General features: G+C 44.2%; 1 protein-coding gene and 1 long non-coding RNA gene across 4 annotated transcripts in view; both read left to right on the top strand.

The window, feature by feature from the left end:
- The first annotated feature begins 5,319 nt into the window (after nucleotides 1–5,319).
- On the top strand, nucleotides 5,320–9,010 carry LOC136939889 (uncharacterized). Its single transcript, XR_010876092.1, has 4 exons — nucleotides 5,320–5,513; nucleotides 6,848–7,107; nucleotides 8,460–8,599; nucleotides 8,786–9,010. It is a non-coding gene; the product is annotated as an uncharacterized lncRNA (long non-coding RNA).
- Nucleotides 9,011–12,533: 3,523 nt separating this feature from the next.
- The window catches only part of LOC136939883 (cytohesin-4-like), an 8,895-nt gene continuing 4,160 nt past the window's right edge, over nucleotides 12,534–17,268 (top strand). For 2 of the 3 annotated variants that reach the window (XR_010876091.1, XM_067232228.1), the window contains exons 1-7: nucleotides 12,534–12,699; nucleotides 13,313–13,395; nucleotides 13,641–13,705; nucleotides 14,392–14,458; nucleotides 15,919–16,037; nucleotides 16,426–16,506; nucleotides 16,919–17,031. Coding sequence is in view for 2 of the 3 variants with exons in the window: in XM_067232228.1 (XP_067088329.1) it covers nucleotides 12,678–12,699; nucleotides 13,313–13,395; nucleotides 13,641–13,705; nucleotides 14,392–14,458; nucleotides 15,919–16,037; nucleotides 16,426–16,506; nucleotides 16,919–17,031 (550 nt within the window). In the remaining variant the exon portion in view is untranslated. Of the gene's footprint in view, nucleotides 12,700–13,239; nucleotides 13,396–13,640; nucleotides 13,706–14,391; nucleotides 14,459–15,918; nucleotides 16,038–16,425; nucleotides 16,507–16,918; nucleotides 17,032–17,268 lie in introns of all 3 variants that reach the window. The other variant, XM_067232229.1, reaches the window with a different exon arrangement.

The following is a 17,268-nucleotide window of genomic DNA, read 5'->3' as shown; positions in this document are numbered from 1 at the left end:
ACAACAGCGAGGATGGCATATCATAACAGTAAGATCATTTTTATTATGAGGAACGTTACTCAGACTCTGGATGGAGATATGTGACTCTGACCTCTGTGTTGTCTCCATGGAGATATGTGAGTCTGACCTGTGTTGTCTCCATGGAAATATGTGAGTCTGACCTGTGTTGTCTCCATGGAGATATGTGACTCTGACCTCTGTGTTGTCTCCATGGAGATATGTGACTCTGACCTCTGTGTCGTCTCCATGGAGATATGTGAGTCTGACCTCTGTGTCGTCTCCATGGAGATATGTGACTCTGACCTCTGTGTCGTCTCCATGGAGATATGTGACTCTGACCTCTGTGTTGTTTCCATGGAGATATGTGACTCTGACCTCTGTGTTGTCTCCATGGAGATATGTGACTCTGACCTCTGTGTTGTCTCTATCCCTCTAGAAAACGTTGAGTCTAAGAACTTGCTGTGTGTGGACATGGAGGTAGTCAAATGCCCGAAGCCATCACTGCTTTGTTTTAATGTCGTTCATCGAAAGCATAGCCTTTGTTATAAAGGAAAAGGAAAGGATGCTGGCCAGGTAGGGAAACAACTGCTACACCATCTTCAACAGCATCATTTTAAATATATGGGATATATATATGGGAAAAAAATATGGGAGTCAGGTGACTGAGCGGTTAGGGAATCGGGCTAGTAATCAGAAGGTTTCTGGTTCGATTCCCCGGCCGTGCAAAATGACGGTGTGTCCTTGGGCAAGGCACTTCACCCTACTTGCCTCGGGGGAATATCCCTGTACTTACTGTAAGTCGCTCTGGATAAGAGCGTCTGCTAAATGACTAAATGTAAATATGTTTAGTAAAAGTGACTGAGATATTGCAAGAATTATTTGTTACAAAATAAATTCCTTCTCAACTCTGTCATCTCTGTCTCTCTCTCCCACTCTCTGTCTCCCTCTCTCTCTCACACAGGGAGACTTAGGTGGAGGTGTGGTGGACAAGGACAAAAATATCATCTATGGGGTCCATGTACAAGCCGGAACTAGGACCTGTAAAACACCACCCCGTTCCGCTCCTGTCTGCCCTCACATCAAGTTGATCAAGAAGCATACTGGTCTTGAATAGATTCACATCTGACCTAGCTTCCTAACCAGAAATAAAGAGATCTCAGATCTCCCTGCATGAACTACACGTCTCTGGTCATTCATCACTGTGTGTGTGTGAGTGTGAGTGAGTGTGTTTGTAAATATATTTTGGATGAAAGAACAAGGCATAGATTCATAGGCATAGAAGGGATCTAACCACCACAGTCCAGCACTGGGGTGGGACACCACCATCTAGTGGTCATTAGTGGCAACTACACCAGGTTCAGGATGGATATTCAACAGATAATTGCTTGTAAAATGATGTTGGATTCAATAAGGAACAGAGGTTTATGTCCTACTATGAAGCTGTAAATCAGGGTGGGGCCAGTGTTTAATCAGAGCACATTAAAAACACATTAGTTCCGCTTTTAGCGCTAGCGCATTAAATCGTAATAACTTGATCAATTTATTTTATTTCATTATTCAGTCTGCTCAGGGGGGGCACGGGGGGGGGGGGGGGGGCAGGGATATTTTACAGGGGAACCAGCCCCTGTAGGCCCCCGTGTAGTCTTCTGTCATTACATCGGTTGTCCTAATCCCTCCACGAGGCTGAAAGAAGAGAGACAGGGAGATGAGAGAGAAAGAACACGAAACAGGACAAGACAATCCCTTTCTTTAGTCAATACTCATTTGCAAACACAGAATCAAACGTTCTCCGACTGAATTAAGGAGATACCCAGGTAAGAACTCTGCTTGTGAAATCAAAAACCGTTCAACACTGGACCTGAACACGCAACAACAGCACCATCAATTGGTCGCTAGTAACAACTACACTCATGCCAAAATAATTTTGAAATATTACTGAAAATTAGCTTAATATGAAGAAAGTGAGCTAAATATTCAAAATATTTCAGCTATAAAACTGTAAACAAAATAAAAAATAACATTCGGCACCCCATAGGGTTTAAAGCAGTAAACTGCTAGTCAGCCGGAACTGGGATAGCTTAACAAATGTTACCTACAGCAGCGGTAGGCTGTTTCCCACATTTGCCACTGACTTTTATCAATGTAAAAAAAAAAGATAGCACTAAAAATCATGTGAGCCTGCACTGAATACATTGGGTACGGTGATTCTAGCTTTAACGATGTGAAAGGAGAAAAGTGTCCCAAACATGGGAGGGAGATAATTAATAATACAAATAATTGTGTAGAATAAAAACATGTTTGAGCTTCTTAGCAAAGAAAATAAGGAATGGAATTATGTCAACATGGAACCAAAACCCGGTTGTTAAGTTTAGTTTGTATTGGTTAACAAAGGGAATTGAACTAAAATCTACTGGAAAACATTATCGTAAAGAGAATGCAGAAAACCCCGCAAATTAAATTAAATCTTTCACCTCAATAAAGAACATAGCCATACATATTGTTGACACTCTTATTCCAAACTTGGTCCGTAAACAATATGACAAATGAGAAACAAGACTGGCTCCTAATTATATAAGCAGTAACACAATAGTATAGCCTACCCTTGTCCGGAGTTGTGTCCCCATCGATGATGTGTCTTTGGTAGAGCTGGCTGACTGACACATTGTGCACCCAAGCTTCACTGTATCCAAGTAAGCCTGTCCTATTGGTTCCAGTCGCTGTTGTCTCTCTCTCTCTCTCTCTCTCTCTCTCTCTCTCTCTCTCTCTCTCTCTCTCTCTCTCTCTCTCTCTCTCTCTCTCTTTCACCCCAATTCCCCCCCCCCTCTCTCTCTCTCTCTCTCTCTCTATCTCTCTCTCACCCCTCCCCCTTTCTCTCTCTCATTTGACCCCAAAGTTATTGTATTTGACCCCAATGTTTTGTATTTGACCCCAATGTTCTTGTATTTGACCCCAATGGTTTTGTATTTGGCACAAATCACCAATAACCTGGAATACTGAAATGTATTGAATGTATATTAATCTCTGTTATAGAAGCTCCAGTCAAATTGTGTCATTGATCTACCGTGTTACTGTAACGTACAAGGACACTTGGCTGAGTCCCGATAGTCAAATCCACAACCGGAACATTCAGTGAATGGAATACTCTATAAGTTATTTCTAGTTTAAACGTTAGATAGGACATTTTACTACAACCGGAACAATATCTTTACATGAAAGATATCGATGAAACGACTGTGTGTGTGTGTATGTATGTGAGTGTGTGCGTGTGTGTGTATGTGAGTGTGTATGTGTGTATATGTACGTGTGTCCATGCATTTGAACAAATTACATCAAGATAAGCAAACCTTCCTGACAAGCACAAACGGACTGGTGATAACTGTCACGCTTGAAGTTCATAATACAGAAGACCTTGGTTGAACACAGAACACACCCTCTCACTGGAGTTAACACAGTCAGACACGCACACACACACACACACACACACACACACACACACACACACACACACACACACACACACACACACACACACACACATACACACACACACACACACACACACACACACAGACACACACTGTAGTTAAGAGCACTGTAGATGAAAGAGGTAGAACAAGGTTCCAAGTAGAATAAAAATAGGGTTGTTTGGACTGTTTAGAACCCATCTCCTGCCAGCCTCGCCTGAACCGATCAGGGGTCTGTTCCATAAAGCAAGTTTACCGAATTAGGCAGGTTTACGTCAAATACTTTCCCTGATATAAGCCTGGTTTATTCGGTAAACTCACCCAATCTCATTTCCACTTCAAATCTACGGGTGCAGAACTATGTGTTAGCTCAGCCAGACCTACCTCGCCCAGTGTACTACTCTGATGAACTTTGCCAACACTCATTTCATCAGTAGTTTTTCACAAACAAAACATGTATTCTTCTATAAATGCAAGTGTTACGTATTCCCATTTTCATGTTTTCATTTTCATGTTCTCATTTTCTAAATACTGTGTTTCTCAGGATGGCAGAAAGTGACCTTTCAGAGAAAACAAAGTCTCTGACACCAGAATATGAGTCTCTCCTTTCTTAATGTGTCTGCTTGCATGTTTCCTGCAACACCAACACCCTTTTGTATTGTTTTTACAGTTTTAGCCAATAATGTAGGTAGCAATAGGACTTTAGGCTTGACTTTAAACAAGAGGCCACTCATGTACAGATTGTACTCTCTCGACACAGGATATGCTATGACCATATTCTGGAGAATTGAACAAAGCACATAGAACATTTATATAATACATATCTCAGTAGATACACGTCTGACATATTGAACTTAAATAAGATGACTCAAGATACTAGAAAGGTAGAAAACGTTACCTAATGTTAAAACATATATAGTATATATATATGTTTTACATACATATGGTAGATACATTAATTTTTGAATAATGGAGGATGGGCAGTCCTCATCTCTCCCATATACAGTCATGAACAGGTAGTTCAGCCAATAGAACTGCCAGGATAACCTGGAGCCAGGTGATTGGTGGAGGTGCATGGCGCCATCGTGCACCTCCACCAATCATGTTTAAGAAAGAAAGACGGCAGAATCCGTCCAGAGATCCAGAATCATCTCCTGGGCAGAAAGAAGATGAAGTTGGCTCTAGCTCCTCTCCTCCTCCTCCTCCTCCTCTGGACAGGTGAGTCTAGCTCTCCTCCTCCTCCTGCTCCTCTGGACAGGTGAGTCTAGCTCTCCTCCTCCTCCTCCTCCTCTGGACAGGTGAGTCTAGCTCTTCTCCTCCTCCTCCTCCTCTGCACAGGTGAGTCTAGCTCTCCTCCTCCTCCTCCTCCTCTGGACAGGTGAGTCTAGCTCTCCTCCTCCTCCTCCTCCTCTGGACAGGTGAGTCTAGCTCTCCTCCTCCTCCTCCTCCTCTGGACAGGTGAGTCTACCTCTCAGTTCTGACTCCACAGGGGGTCCACCTCAACACGGACTCTTGATTCTTGTGTTGATCATAGTCAAACTGATGATGGTTCTGTTGTGTAATGACAGATGTATTTGTTCAGTGCTAACCTGCAGTTCAACATCTCCTTTCAATTACCAAGTTGCGCTTTTCAATTAACCAACTATTCCTAATTGAAACATTTTGTTCTTGTTCAAATCTTCTTCTGTAAGAATGATTTAACTATGACTGTGTAAATGTGTTTAATATGATGGATCCCCCCCTAATTCCTTCCCTCTCTCTCTGTTTCTTTCTCTCTCTCTCTCTCTCTCTCTCTCTCTCTCTCTCTCTCTCTCTCTCTCTCTCTCTCTCTCTCTCTCTCTCTATCCAAACAGAGAGCACATTGAGCTACAATCAGAAGAGGATCCTTGGAGGATATGACTGTGCTACCACCGAAAGGCTGCACCACGTCCATCTGTACAAGCACCACAACACATTTACTTCTGAGTATATATGTGGGGGTTCGCTCATCCATGAACAGTGGGTGCTGACGGCTGCCAAGTGTTATTTTCCTAAGGACAAGAAGGGCTGGTGAGTTTGCTTGTACTGTGTGTCCAGGGAGGGGGTGGGGTAAACCTAGCAAGGGGTCAGATGGCTGAGCGGTTAGGGAATCGGGCTACCAATCAGAAGGTTGCTTGTTCGATCCCCGGCCGTGCGAAAATGACGTTGATGACGTTGTGTCCTTGGGCAAGGCACTTCACCCTACTTGCCTCGGGGGAATGTCCCTGTACTTACTGTAAGTCGCTCTGGATAAGAGCGTCTGCTAAATGAGTAATGTAAATGTAAACCCAGGGAGGACAGGCTGTGGTTACTCTGCTCACAGGGAGGAGTAGAGACAGCCGTTTTCTAATAGAATCAGAGCCGGCCCAAGGCATAAGCAAACTGAGTGGCTGCTTAGGGCCCCCGTGGCCACCAGAGGGCCCCCAAGAGCACATTAAATTACATCTTAATTTAGAAATTATATATATTACGTTAATGATAATTATACAAATTCGGAGGGGCCCCCAAATCAATTCTGCTTAAGGCCCCATAAAGGCTTGAGCCAGCCCTGAATAGAATGTAATGTTAATGAAGAACATTCTTCCTCAACATTATAAACAAAATATGAAGGATTTGGAAGTTTGACTTGAGAAACTAGACCACCTGGAAGGAGACAAGCCTCATGGCTCAACTTTGGCAGAAAAGTATGTGGCCCCCGTCATAACCAGGGGCAGCCAGTGGACCTAGATATAACGAGTAAGACATTTTTTTTTTAATGTAATGACCTTTTCCTTAGTTTTTTCAGTGTTTGTAATGACTATTTGAATATACACTATGTGTATGTATTTGTATTAGGGATATCACGATAAGACATTAATTCCTAATAACTGTAAACGACAGCAGATTACCACGTGCTCTAAAGCTGGCAGGAAACATAGCTTTCTGCAATTTCTGCTGGAATGAATGTTCGTACCATCGGAACGTTGGATACATTGGCTTCCTGCTACATGTAAAAGGACACCTCATTTATAATCGTCACGATTATAAATGAGGTTTGAATACAACAATGGAACTGAATAAATGTGCCATTGTGAAATACAAGTCCCCTGAAAAAAAAGAAAGAATTCAAAACGTAATTTTCAAACAAAAAATATTTGTTGAAGCCTATAATTGTAATTGTAATATTATAGATGGCATTCCTGCATCACTGCTTTGTGTCGCCCGAGAAGTTCCACTCATTTCCAAAACACGCTGCGCTTATCAACGCTCCCTGCCAAAGCAGTTGAGTTGGGTATCCGGTCGAACATGCACATGCGCTGTAAGTATCGAACGCACGCCATCAAAAATGCTAAATGCTTCTTGTAACAGACTCTTCCCTCTGCCAGGGAGGTCCATGTGCATGTAGGTGTTCACGGAGGACAGCAGGTTACTAAAATTCCCATCTCAGAAATTCAGTGGTTCCACGATGATGAAAACATCCGCGATGGTGAAATAATCCTCCTGAAACTTCAGAGCGCTGTGCCTGATGGCATCACGCCTGTTTCACTCCCGGAGTGTGACGATAAGGGTCAGCCGACTGTCGCTCTCAAATCCATCCAGCTGGCCGGACACATTCTTTCAACAAAACGCTTAGTAGGATGGCAAAGTAAGAAAAGTCGTTTTAATTATGAGGAACGTTACTCAGACTCTGGATGGAGATACGTGACTCTGACCTCTGTGTTGTCTCCATGGAGATATGTGACTCTGACCTCTGTGTTGTCTCCATGGAGATACGTGACTCTGACCTCTGTGTTGTCTCCATGGAGATATGTGACTCTGACCTCTGTGTTGTCTCCATGGAGATACGTGACTCTGACCTCTGTGTTGTCTCCATGGAGATACGTGACTCTGACCTCTGTGTTGTCTCCATGGAGATATGTGACTCTGACCTCTGTGTTGTCTCCATGGAGATATGTGACTCTGACCTCTGTGTTGTCTCCATGGAGATATGTGACTCTGACCTCTGTGTTGTCTCCATGGAGATATGTGACTCTGACCTCTGTGTTGTCTCCATGGAGATATGTGACTCTGACCTCTGTGTTGTCTCCATGGAGATATGTGACTCTGACCTCTGTGTCGTCTCCATGGAGATATGTGACTCTGACCTCTGTGTTGTCTCCATGGAGATACGTGACTCTGACCTCTGTGTTGTCTCCATGGAGATACGTGACTCTGACCTCTGTGTTGTCTCCATGGAGATACGTGACTCTGACCTCTGTGTTGTCTCCATGGAGATACGTGACTCTGACCTCTGTGTTGTCTCCATGGAGATACGTGACTCTGACCTCTGTGTTGTCTCTATCCCTCTAGAAGACGTTGAGTCTGAGGACTTGCTGTGTGTGGACATGGAGATACGTGACTCTGACCTCTGTGTTGTCTCTATCCCTCTAGAAGACGTTGAGTCTGAGGACTTGCTGTGTGTGGACATGGAGATACGTGACTCTGACCTCTGTGTTGTCTCTATCCCTCTAGAAGACGTTGAGTCTGAGGACTTGCTGTGTGTGGACATGGAGATATGTGACTCTGACCTCTGTGTTGTCTCTATCCCTCTAGAAGACGTTGAGTCTGAGGACTTGCTGTGTGTGGACATGGAGATATGTGACTCTGACCTCTGTGTTGTCTCTATCCCTCTAGAAGACGTTGAGTCTGAGGACTTGCTGTGTGTGGACATGGAGATATGTGACTCTGACCTCTGTGTTGTCTCTATCCCTCTAGAAGACGTTGAGTCTGAGGACTTGCTGTGTGTGGACATGGAGATATGTGACTCTGACCTCTGTGTTGTCTCTATCCCTCTAGAAGACGTTGAGTCTGAGGACTTGCTGTGTGTGGACATGGAGATATGTGACTCTGACCTCTGTGTTGTCTCTATCCCTCTAGAAGACGTTGAGTCTGAGGACTTGCTGTGTGTGGACATGGAGATATGTGACTCTGACCTCTGTGTTGTCTCTATCCCTCTAGAAGACGTTGAGTCTGAGGACTTGCTGTGTGTGGACATGGAGGTGGTCCCCTGTCCGGAGCCATTAATGTTTTGTCGATTCAAAATCGGTTCTCTAAAGAATAACCTTTGTTATAAAGGAAAAGGAAAGGATGCCGGCAAGGTAGGGAAACAACTTCTACTCATTCTTTAACAGAATCATCTTCAATAGAAATGTTTCTTAAAACTGACTGAGATATTGCATGAGTTGTTTTTAATATAAATCCTGCTGAACTCTATCATCTCTCTCTCTCTCTCTCTCTCTCTCTCTCTCTCTCTCTCTCTCTCTCTCTCTATTTCTCTCTCCCAGGGAGACTCAGGTGGAGGTGTGGTGGACAAGGCCAGTAATACCATCTATGGGGTGCATTTAGAAGATGATAGCACAGCCTGTGGCACACCACCCCGTTCCTTTAATGTCTGTACTCAAATCAAGCAGATCAAGAAGAATATTGGCCTTGAAAAAAAAAAATGAAAAAATGTTGAATAGATTCACATCTGATCTTGCTTCTTAACCAGAATTAAAGAGATCTCTGATCTCCCTGCATGAACTACATGTCTCTGGTCATTCATCACTGTGTGTGTGTGTGTGTGTGTGTGTGGGGGGGGGGGGGGCGTGGGGGTGTGTGTATGTGTGTGTGTGTGTGTGTGGGGGGGGGGGCTGTGTATGTGTGTGTGTGTGTGTGTGTGTGTGAGTGAGTGAGTGTGTGTGTTTGTAAATATATTTTGGATGAGAGAACAAGGCATAGATTAATGGATCAAACCACCACAGTCCAGCACTAGAGTGGGACACCTCCATCTCGTGGTCACTAGAGGCAACTACGCCCGGTTCAGGTTGGATATTCAACAGATATTTGCCTGTGGTTGACTTCAATAATGAGCAATGGTGTATGTTTTACAATGACCATTAAAATGAAAACCTTTTACAGTAGTCACAGCAGTTACATTGGTTGTATTTCTTCACGCCCACTGGAGGCTGAATAAAGAAACAGAGAGCTGAGAGAGCGAAAAGAGAGCAGGCTTTCAGCTTCAGCTGCATGGAGGACCTTCACCAGTAGAGGGCGCCACCTGCTCACTCACCTGGCTGCAGCGACGCAGAGAGAATCTATCACTACGGCAACAACAGGACACGTTGGAATGTGTGTGTGTGTCCACATTTGTGAAATTAATAAAAAGATTGTTTTTCTTAAAATTATGAAGCTTATTTGTGTCTACAGTTGATACATTACCATATCAGGACTGCAGCGACAGAGAATGAGAGACTGTGTGTGTGCAAATCTGCTCTAACACATTTGCACACACACAGTCACACTGTGCTGGTTCTCTGGTGACACATATTCATTTAGGGTGTGTGCATATCACATTCCATGTTTCTTATTTAGCAGATGCCTTTATTCACAGCAAGGTACGAATACTACCTATCGACCAGTGGTCTTCAATCCCGATCCTCAGGATCCACTAGTTAGATGTTTCCCTGTTCCAACACACCTGGTTCAAATGAATGGGTCGTTATCAAGCACTGTGGAAGCCTGATAACAACTATTTATTTGAATCGTGTGTGTGTGGAAATGAAAGCTAAGAAACAAATACCCATGCATACACTCATAAAAACACCCTGACACACACACACTCCTGAACACAATCTTAAACATGCATGCACATGTGGTGGTTCTGTTCATGGACGTCACTCAGGGCTCTCAAGTCTCACGCATTCACCGTGAGACACACACATTTCCACCAGCTCTCACGCTCTCACACCACTCCTTGTATTTCTTATAACTTGTCCCGCAAGTTATTCGCCATGCAAACTTTCATGGCGAATAAATCCCTTTCTGATTCTGATTCTTTCTGATTCTGATTCTGATTCTTAATATACAATTGATGGACGAGGCGCAGGCATGCAGAGGTACGTTTTCTGCAGAGTTCATAGTTGTCTCGAGTTATACAGAGTTGAATGCCACCTGCCAGTCAATCAGAAACACCCGCAGTTGTATTGTAAATGTTGACAGGTAATCTCACTCCAAACTTTTGATCAAACTTGAAAGCCCGGGCCGTCACTGTTTCCTCAGCTGAGGTTATCAGGTGAGTATTCAGACAAAGCCTCAAGGCTTGGAATCAAGATTTGGGGGGGACAAATTCGTTTTTTAATGATAATTTTGGATAGCGTGTGTGGTTACCTGTCGTAACATAGAACATTTATATTTTTATTTTTATGTCAATATATTGGGTGGGACATTTTTAACAGATTTTAATATTGGGGGGGGGGGGGGGGGATGTGTCCCCCAATATATATTATGATTACGGCCTTGCATAGCCTACATTTAAATACAATTAAGAACCATTAATGAAACCAGCGCTATAAATCTAATAATCTTTTCATCTCCACGAGATATTGCAAGACTTATTCATTTTTAATATTAATTCCCTCTCAACTCTATCTCTCCCTCTCTCTCTGTCTCTCTCTCTCCCTCTCTCTGTCTCTCTCTCTCTCTATCTCTCCCACTCTCTCTCTCTCTCCCACTCTGTCTCTCTCTCTCTCTCCCACTCTCTCTCTCTCTCTCTCTCTCTCCCACTCTCTCTCTCTCCCCCCCCCCTCTCTCTCTCTCTCTCTCTCTCTCTCTCTCTCTCCCTCTCTCTCTCTCCCCCCCCTCTGTCTCTCCCTCTCTCTCTCTCCCTCTCTCTCTCTCTCTCTCTCTCTCTCTCTCTCTCTCACAAGGAGACTCAGGTGGAGGTGTGGTGGACAAGGACAGTAATACCATCTGTGGGGTCCATGTAGAAGACAGCAGCTTTACATGTGGCACACCTCCCCTTTCTGCCGATGTTTGTACTCACATCCAGTTGATCAAGTTTGTTACTTGCAAGAATTAAAGAGATCTCTGATCTCCCAGCATGAACTATAGTCTCTGGTCATTCCTGTTAGTCCACTGTGTGTATAATTAGTCGTAACATTACTTTTGTAAGCACTTGACTGGTAGTTGATAACTTCATTATTTACGAAGACAACAAAATACATAATTTGATAAATATTTTCTTTGAAAAGCCAATTGTATGTATCAGAATATTATCAACACTTACACCACAAACACAGACAGTACACTAATTATTCTACCGAGTAAGACACATGAATTTGCATTACAACATCACTCTAGTTCAGAATAGGTAATTAAAGAAGATTGCTAATATATCTACCACAACACAGTGATGCAATAGAGCACATCTCTCGAGGACCCCCTCGAAAACGAGATGCTGCATCTCAAGGAGTTATCCTCCAAACAATAAATAAATTTCAAATCTCACAATATTTAATATTTTATAGAGTAACTAAACACCAAAACGTCTTTTACCCCATTGAGGGGTTGACTTTTGTAAACGGCTGAATGACAAATTTCTGCAAAAGTTTTCACTTTCTCTCTCTTCCTCTCACCTTCTTTGTATCCCCCTTCTCTCTCTCTCTCTCTCTCTCTCTCTCTCTCTCTCTCTCTCTCTCTCCTCTCTCTCTCTCTCTCTCTCTCTCTCCCCCCCTCTCTCTCTCCCCCCCTCTCTCTCTCTCTCTCCCTCTCTCTCTCTCTCTTGGTCTTTAAGTGTATCTACATCTCCCATTTTACTGATAAGAAAAATGCAACATACAGGCTCAAATGTGTCCACATAAAGACGTTAGGTCATTTTGTCACGTTTTTCAAGGTTGACACTTTGCTGTAGTGTAAATGCCCACGAGATGGCAGTTTAGGGTAACAAACCCTTGTCCGCTGACTTCAGTCGGCGTGACGTATAATCTATTCAGACATAGCATACAACTAAATATAATTAAGAACCGTTAATTAAGACATACATCTAATATATGTTTACTGTATATTTTCATCTCCACGCGTGAAGATAGCCTAGTTATGCTTCGACTCAGACAACTCAAACCTGCAGATCCATTAAAAGTTACGGATCATCATCTCTGGTTGTCAGCGAGTCAAGCAAACAGAGAATGAGTGAGTGATGGTCATTTACGGAAGGCTACACTTTGATTGTGTCAACACCCACCATCACAAGAAGACCAGATGCGAGGGAGCTGCTGTTGCAACCGGGACGGATTTCTCACAACTGACTTTAAACAATTCAAAGCGGTCTACTGGCTTACCACAATCCAATTGTTATAGTGGTCGTATTTATTTAACATCAGTAACTGCTCTCCAATTTCCGCGTTTTGTCGGCTGTCAATGCCTACGGAGTGTCAAATGGGTAAGTTTTAGCTTATTTCATAATAAATGTTTGCCTCAGTTAGCCTACTATAAAATTAATGACTCAACGAAAGGGCAATCAGCCTATTTCTTTTTAACAGTATGAAACGGGCACACGGATTAATACTAGCAATGATGCAACAATGTTTTTATTTAGTGAGTTTAACAAATCGGACCTACTGTCTGGTGTTTGAAGAAAAGATAATATCGCTTCTTAAGGATGGTGACAACTGTGTGTGTGCGTGCGTGTAAGTGTGTGTATTGCTCAAGCATGATATTATCAACCAGTCAATCAAACTCGTCAGTTTAACAGTGACAGTTTCAGTGTCTGTTCAGACATGCTTCGGGTCGTTCGTTGTGTGCTGGTTGAAGAAAGGGCGTGTGCTACTTGGAGGTTACCTAAACACCCGTAGCTAAGCTAACCACAACCAGGCCAACATAACCAAAACAGCTGCCGTTTCTCTCCTCTCCTTCCTCTTCCTCTTTTCCCTCCTCCCTCTACTTCCCTCTATGTGCCCTCTGTCTTTATCTTTCCTGACAGCACCTTAACGAACAGTTTGACTTGTAAAATTGTAGTTGTATTTCACTCTGCTGTTGTTGTGGTGGGTGGACAGTGTCTTCAGACTTCACTGCAGACGAGAGACTGGAGATTGAGAGCATGAAAATGCACCGGAAAGATCTTCTGGATGAAATCCAGGTAGACACACACACACACGTGCACACACATGCATGTACACAGACACATGCATGTGCACACACACACATGTGCACAAACACACACACACATGCATGTGTGAACACATATATACACACACACACACGCACACAACCATACAACCACATTGACATTAATACACAGACACAAACAGACAGTAAGACACAAACACACACATTGCAGTATGAATTTTTCAGTGACTCAATGTTCACCTCTGTCATGGCTAGCGACTGAAGCTGGATATAGACAACGTCATGGCTGAAATACAAGACTTTGAATCTACTGAGGAAAGGTGCGTCGCCTCACACCACACACACACACACACACACACACGCACACACTACACGAACCACACACACACACATTGGAGAGACGCCCCCCCACCCGCCTCGGCGCCCTCTGCTGGTGGTGCGGGACGGTTAATTAATGGACGCACTTCGGAATTTGGCGCCCCTCTCTTCATGGCGCCCTAGGCGGCTGCCTAGTTCGCCTATAGCAAACGCCGGCCCTGGTCCTTACTCATATATTTTCATCTATATGTCCATACCTCATTCCCTGTCTACAAAATGTTTGTTTACGTTGTTGCTCCTTAACAAAGCAGTGATATCATTGTTTACGAGGCTGTGATATTTACATTACATCACATTTAGTCATTTAGCAGACGCTCTTATCCAGAGCGACTTACAGTAAGTACAGGGACATTCCCCCGAGGCAAGTAGGGTGAAGTGACTTGCCCAAGGACACAACGTCATTTGGCAGATCCGGGAATCGAACTGGTAACCTTCAGATTACTAGCCCGACTCCCTAACCGCTCAGCCACCTGACTCCCCTGTTGATATAGCTGTTTGTTTACAAGGCTGTGGTGTATCAGCTTGTTTACAAGGCTGTGGTGTATCAGCTTGTTTACAAGGCTGTGGTGTATCAGCTTGTTTACAAGGTAGCGATCTACCTGTTTACGAGGTTTGTTGTATCTTGCAGTAAAACCTTAGAGAGGGGGAAGCAGCTTAACTCTGGGAAGAAGAAATTCAACATGGACCCTAAAAAGGTGAGAAACAGAGAAATAAAGAATGAGAGAGAGAGAGGGGGGAGAGAGAGACAGAGGGAGAGAGAGAGGGAGTAAGACAGAGGGACAGAGAGATATAGATAGAGAGAAGGGAAGAGAAACAGATGGAGAGAGAGAGAGGGAGTGAGAGAGAGAGAGGGAGTGAGTGAGAGAGAGAGAGAGGGAGAGAGAGAGGGAGAGGGAGGGAAAGGGAGAGAGAGATATAGATAGTGAGAGAGAGACATAGATAAAGAGAAGGAGTAAGAGAGAGGGAGAAAGACATAGATAGAGAGAGGGAGAGAGAGAGCTGGACGGATGATACATCCTGGTTGAATAAGACCTTCAGTGAGTGTGTGTGTCGAGGGGGCAGGATGTCAATTTTAGAACATTTTTCCAGTAACAGAATTCTATGACCTTCTCACCCATAGACTTTGAAAACCACAAAAAAGAAACACACTCATACATACACACACACACATACATATATTGTAAGGGTTTATTTTTACCATCTACGTTTTGGCCTACTTCGCTTGAGGTGAAGATGAAGCCTTGACCTAGTAACCATAGAGCTCAGCCCCCCCCCCCCCCCCCCCCCCCCCCCCACACACACACACACACACACACACACACACACCCCACACACTCACTGTGTCACATACTGGGACCCTGTTCTTTCCTCTGGTTACGGTGTTGGTGTAAAGAGGAAGAGAAAGAGGTTTTAAGGAATTGTGATTTCAAAGGTATTCTGAGCTCATTCTGGTGCAGCCCTGATACAGGAAGTCTGCTCATGCACACACACACGCACACACACATACACACATACATACACACATACCGTGTAAGCAGACTTCCTTTATCGGGCTGTTACCAGAATTAGCTCAGGAAATATGAGATCATAATGAAACAAGAAAAACACAAATTTTTGAGCCACAACTGAAAATGTACGGTGTATGTGTGTGTCTATTTCACCACTAACAATTTTTTGCCGCAAACCAAAAACACAGAATTACGTACAATGACCTATATTAAGTACCATGCATCTACCTATAGTCAAACACTGTAAATATGTAGGAATAGCATTGCAATAAATAGCACAAAGAGTTAGCGATGTAGATTATCACAAAAGTGTAAGAAGGCACAGTATGGGGGGAGGGATGTGAGGTGTGTGTGTGTGTGTGTGTGTGTGAGCGCTAATCTGATGTTGTAAGGGGCAGTTGAAGGTTGTGCAACCAAAACAAGATCAATGTTAGCATCCACTCACTCCTGCAGAGCCCAACCTCTTCCATGCCAAGTTTAATTAGTGTAATAACTTGAGCTACTGAACCCTAATGAAGTGTAACCACATGCTGTATTAGTTTTTATATAACTACAATGTTGTCTAGTAATTGATGTAGCTCTGGATGTTTTGTTTGTGTGTGCGTGTGTGTTCATCACTTTGCATAATGGGTGTGTTTTGTGTGCAGGGTATAAATTACCTGGTAGACAACAAGCTGTTGGTGTGGAGCCCTCAGCCAATAGCAGAGTTCCTGTACAAGGAGGACGGGCTTAACAAGACGGCCATCGGAGACTTCCTAGGAGACAGGTATGCAGGAGATGGAGGAGGTGGAGGAGGTGGAGGAGGAGGAGGAAGAGGAAGAGGAGGAGGTAGAGAGAGGTGGAGGAAGAGGAGGAGGAGGTGGAGGAGGAGGAGGAGGTAGAGAGAGGTGGAGGCAGAGGAGGAGCAGGTAGAGAGAGGTGGAGGCAGAGGAGGTGGAGGAGGAGGAGGTAGAGAGAGGTGGAGGCAGAGGAGGAGGAGGTGGAGGAGGAGGTAGAGAGAGGTGGAGGCAGAGAAGGAGAAGAGGTGGAGGACAAGAGAGAGGGAGAGGAGGAAAAGAGCATGAAGGAGAAGTGAAGGATGAAGTTGAGGAGGACGGAGAGGGGTAGGAGAAATAGAGGGAAGATGACGATGATGTGTGTGTGTGTGTGTGTAGAGAGGAGATACACCTCCAGACCCTGAAGGCCTTCGTGGATCTCCATGAGTTTTCTGACCTCAATCTGGTCCAGGCGCTGCGGTGAGCTGCTGCCCTCCTCATCACACAGCTTCAGCTGCTGATAATTACCCAGAACCTAGTAGACACACACACACACACAGACACACACACACACACAGACACGCACACACACACACACACAGACACGCACACACACACACACAGACACGCACACACAGACACGCACACACACACAGACACGCACACACAGACACACACACACACAGACACACACACACAGACACGCACACACATACACGCACACACACACAGACACACACACAGACACACGTAGTAACTCATGTACTGTATCTATGAATGGCGGTCTTGTCTATAACTGATTACATCTAATCACTGATTGGACAACTTACATTTTTGTGTGCGCGTGTGTCTGAATTATTGCATGTGCGGTGTGTGTGTGTGTGGGCCTCAGGCAGTTCCTGTGGAGTTTTCGTCTCCCTGGAGAGGCTCAGAAGATCGACCGTATGATGGAGGCCTTCGCTGCCCGCTACTGTCACTGCAACTCTGACGTCTTCCAGTCCACAGGTAGACCTCTCTCTATCTCTATCTCTCTCTGTCACACACACACACACACACACACACGGAAAACATGTGTCAGCTTCCTGGTTCCTTTGGTGGTTTGTGTCTGTGTTCTTGTGATACAGTACACATAGATCTGATTTCAGCCAGCTCTGCTGTGATGTGTGTGTCTGTGTGTGTGTGTGTGTGTCTGTGTGTGTCTGTGTGTGTCTGTGTGTGTGGGTGTGTGTCTGTGTGTGTGTG

Source organism: Osmerus mordax, unplaced genomic scaffold (genome assembly GCF_038355195.1).
Source record: "Osmerus mordax isolate fOsmMor3 unplaced genomic scaffold, fOsmMor3.pri Scaffold_38, whole genome shotgun sequence".
Classification (NCBI taxonomy): Eukaryota; Metazoa; Chordata; class Actinopteri; order Osmeriformes; family Osmeridae; genus Osmerus; species Osmerus mordax.
The sequence above is the reverse complement of the archived record's forward strand: the minus strand, read 5'-3'. Positions and strand labels throughout refer to the sequence as shown.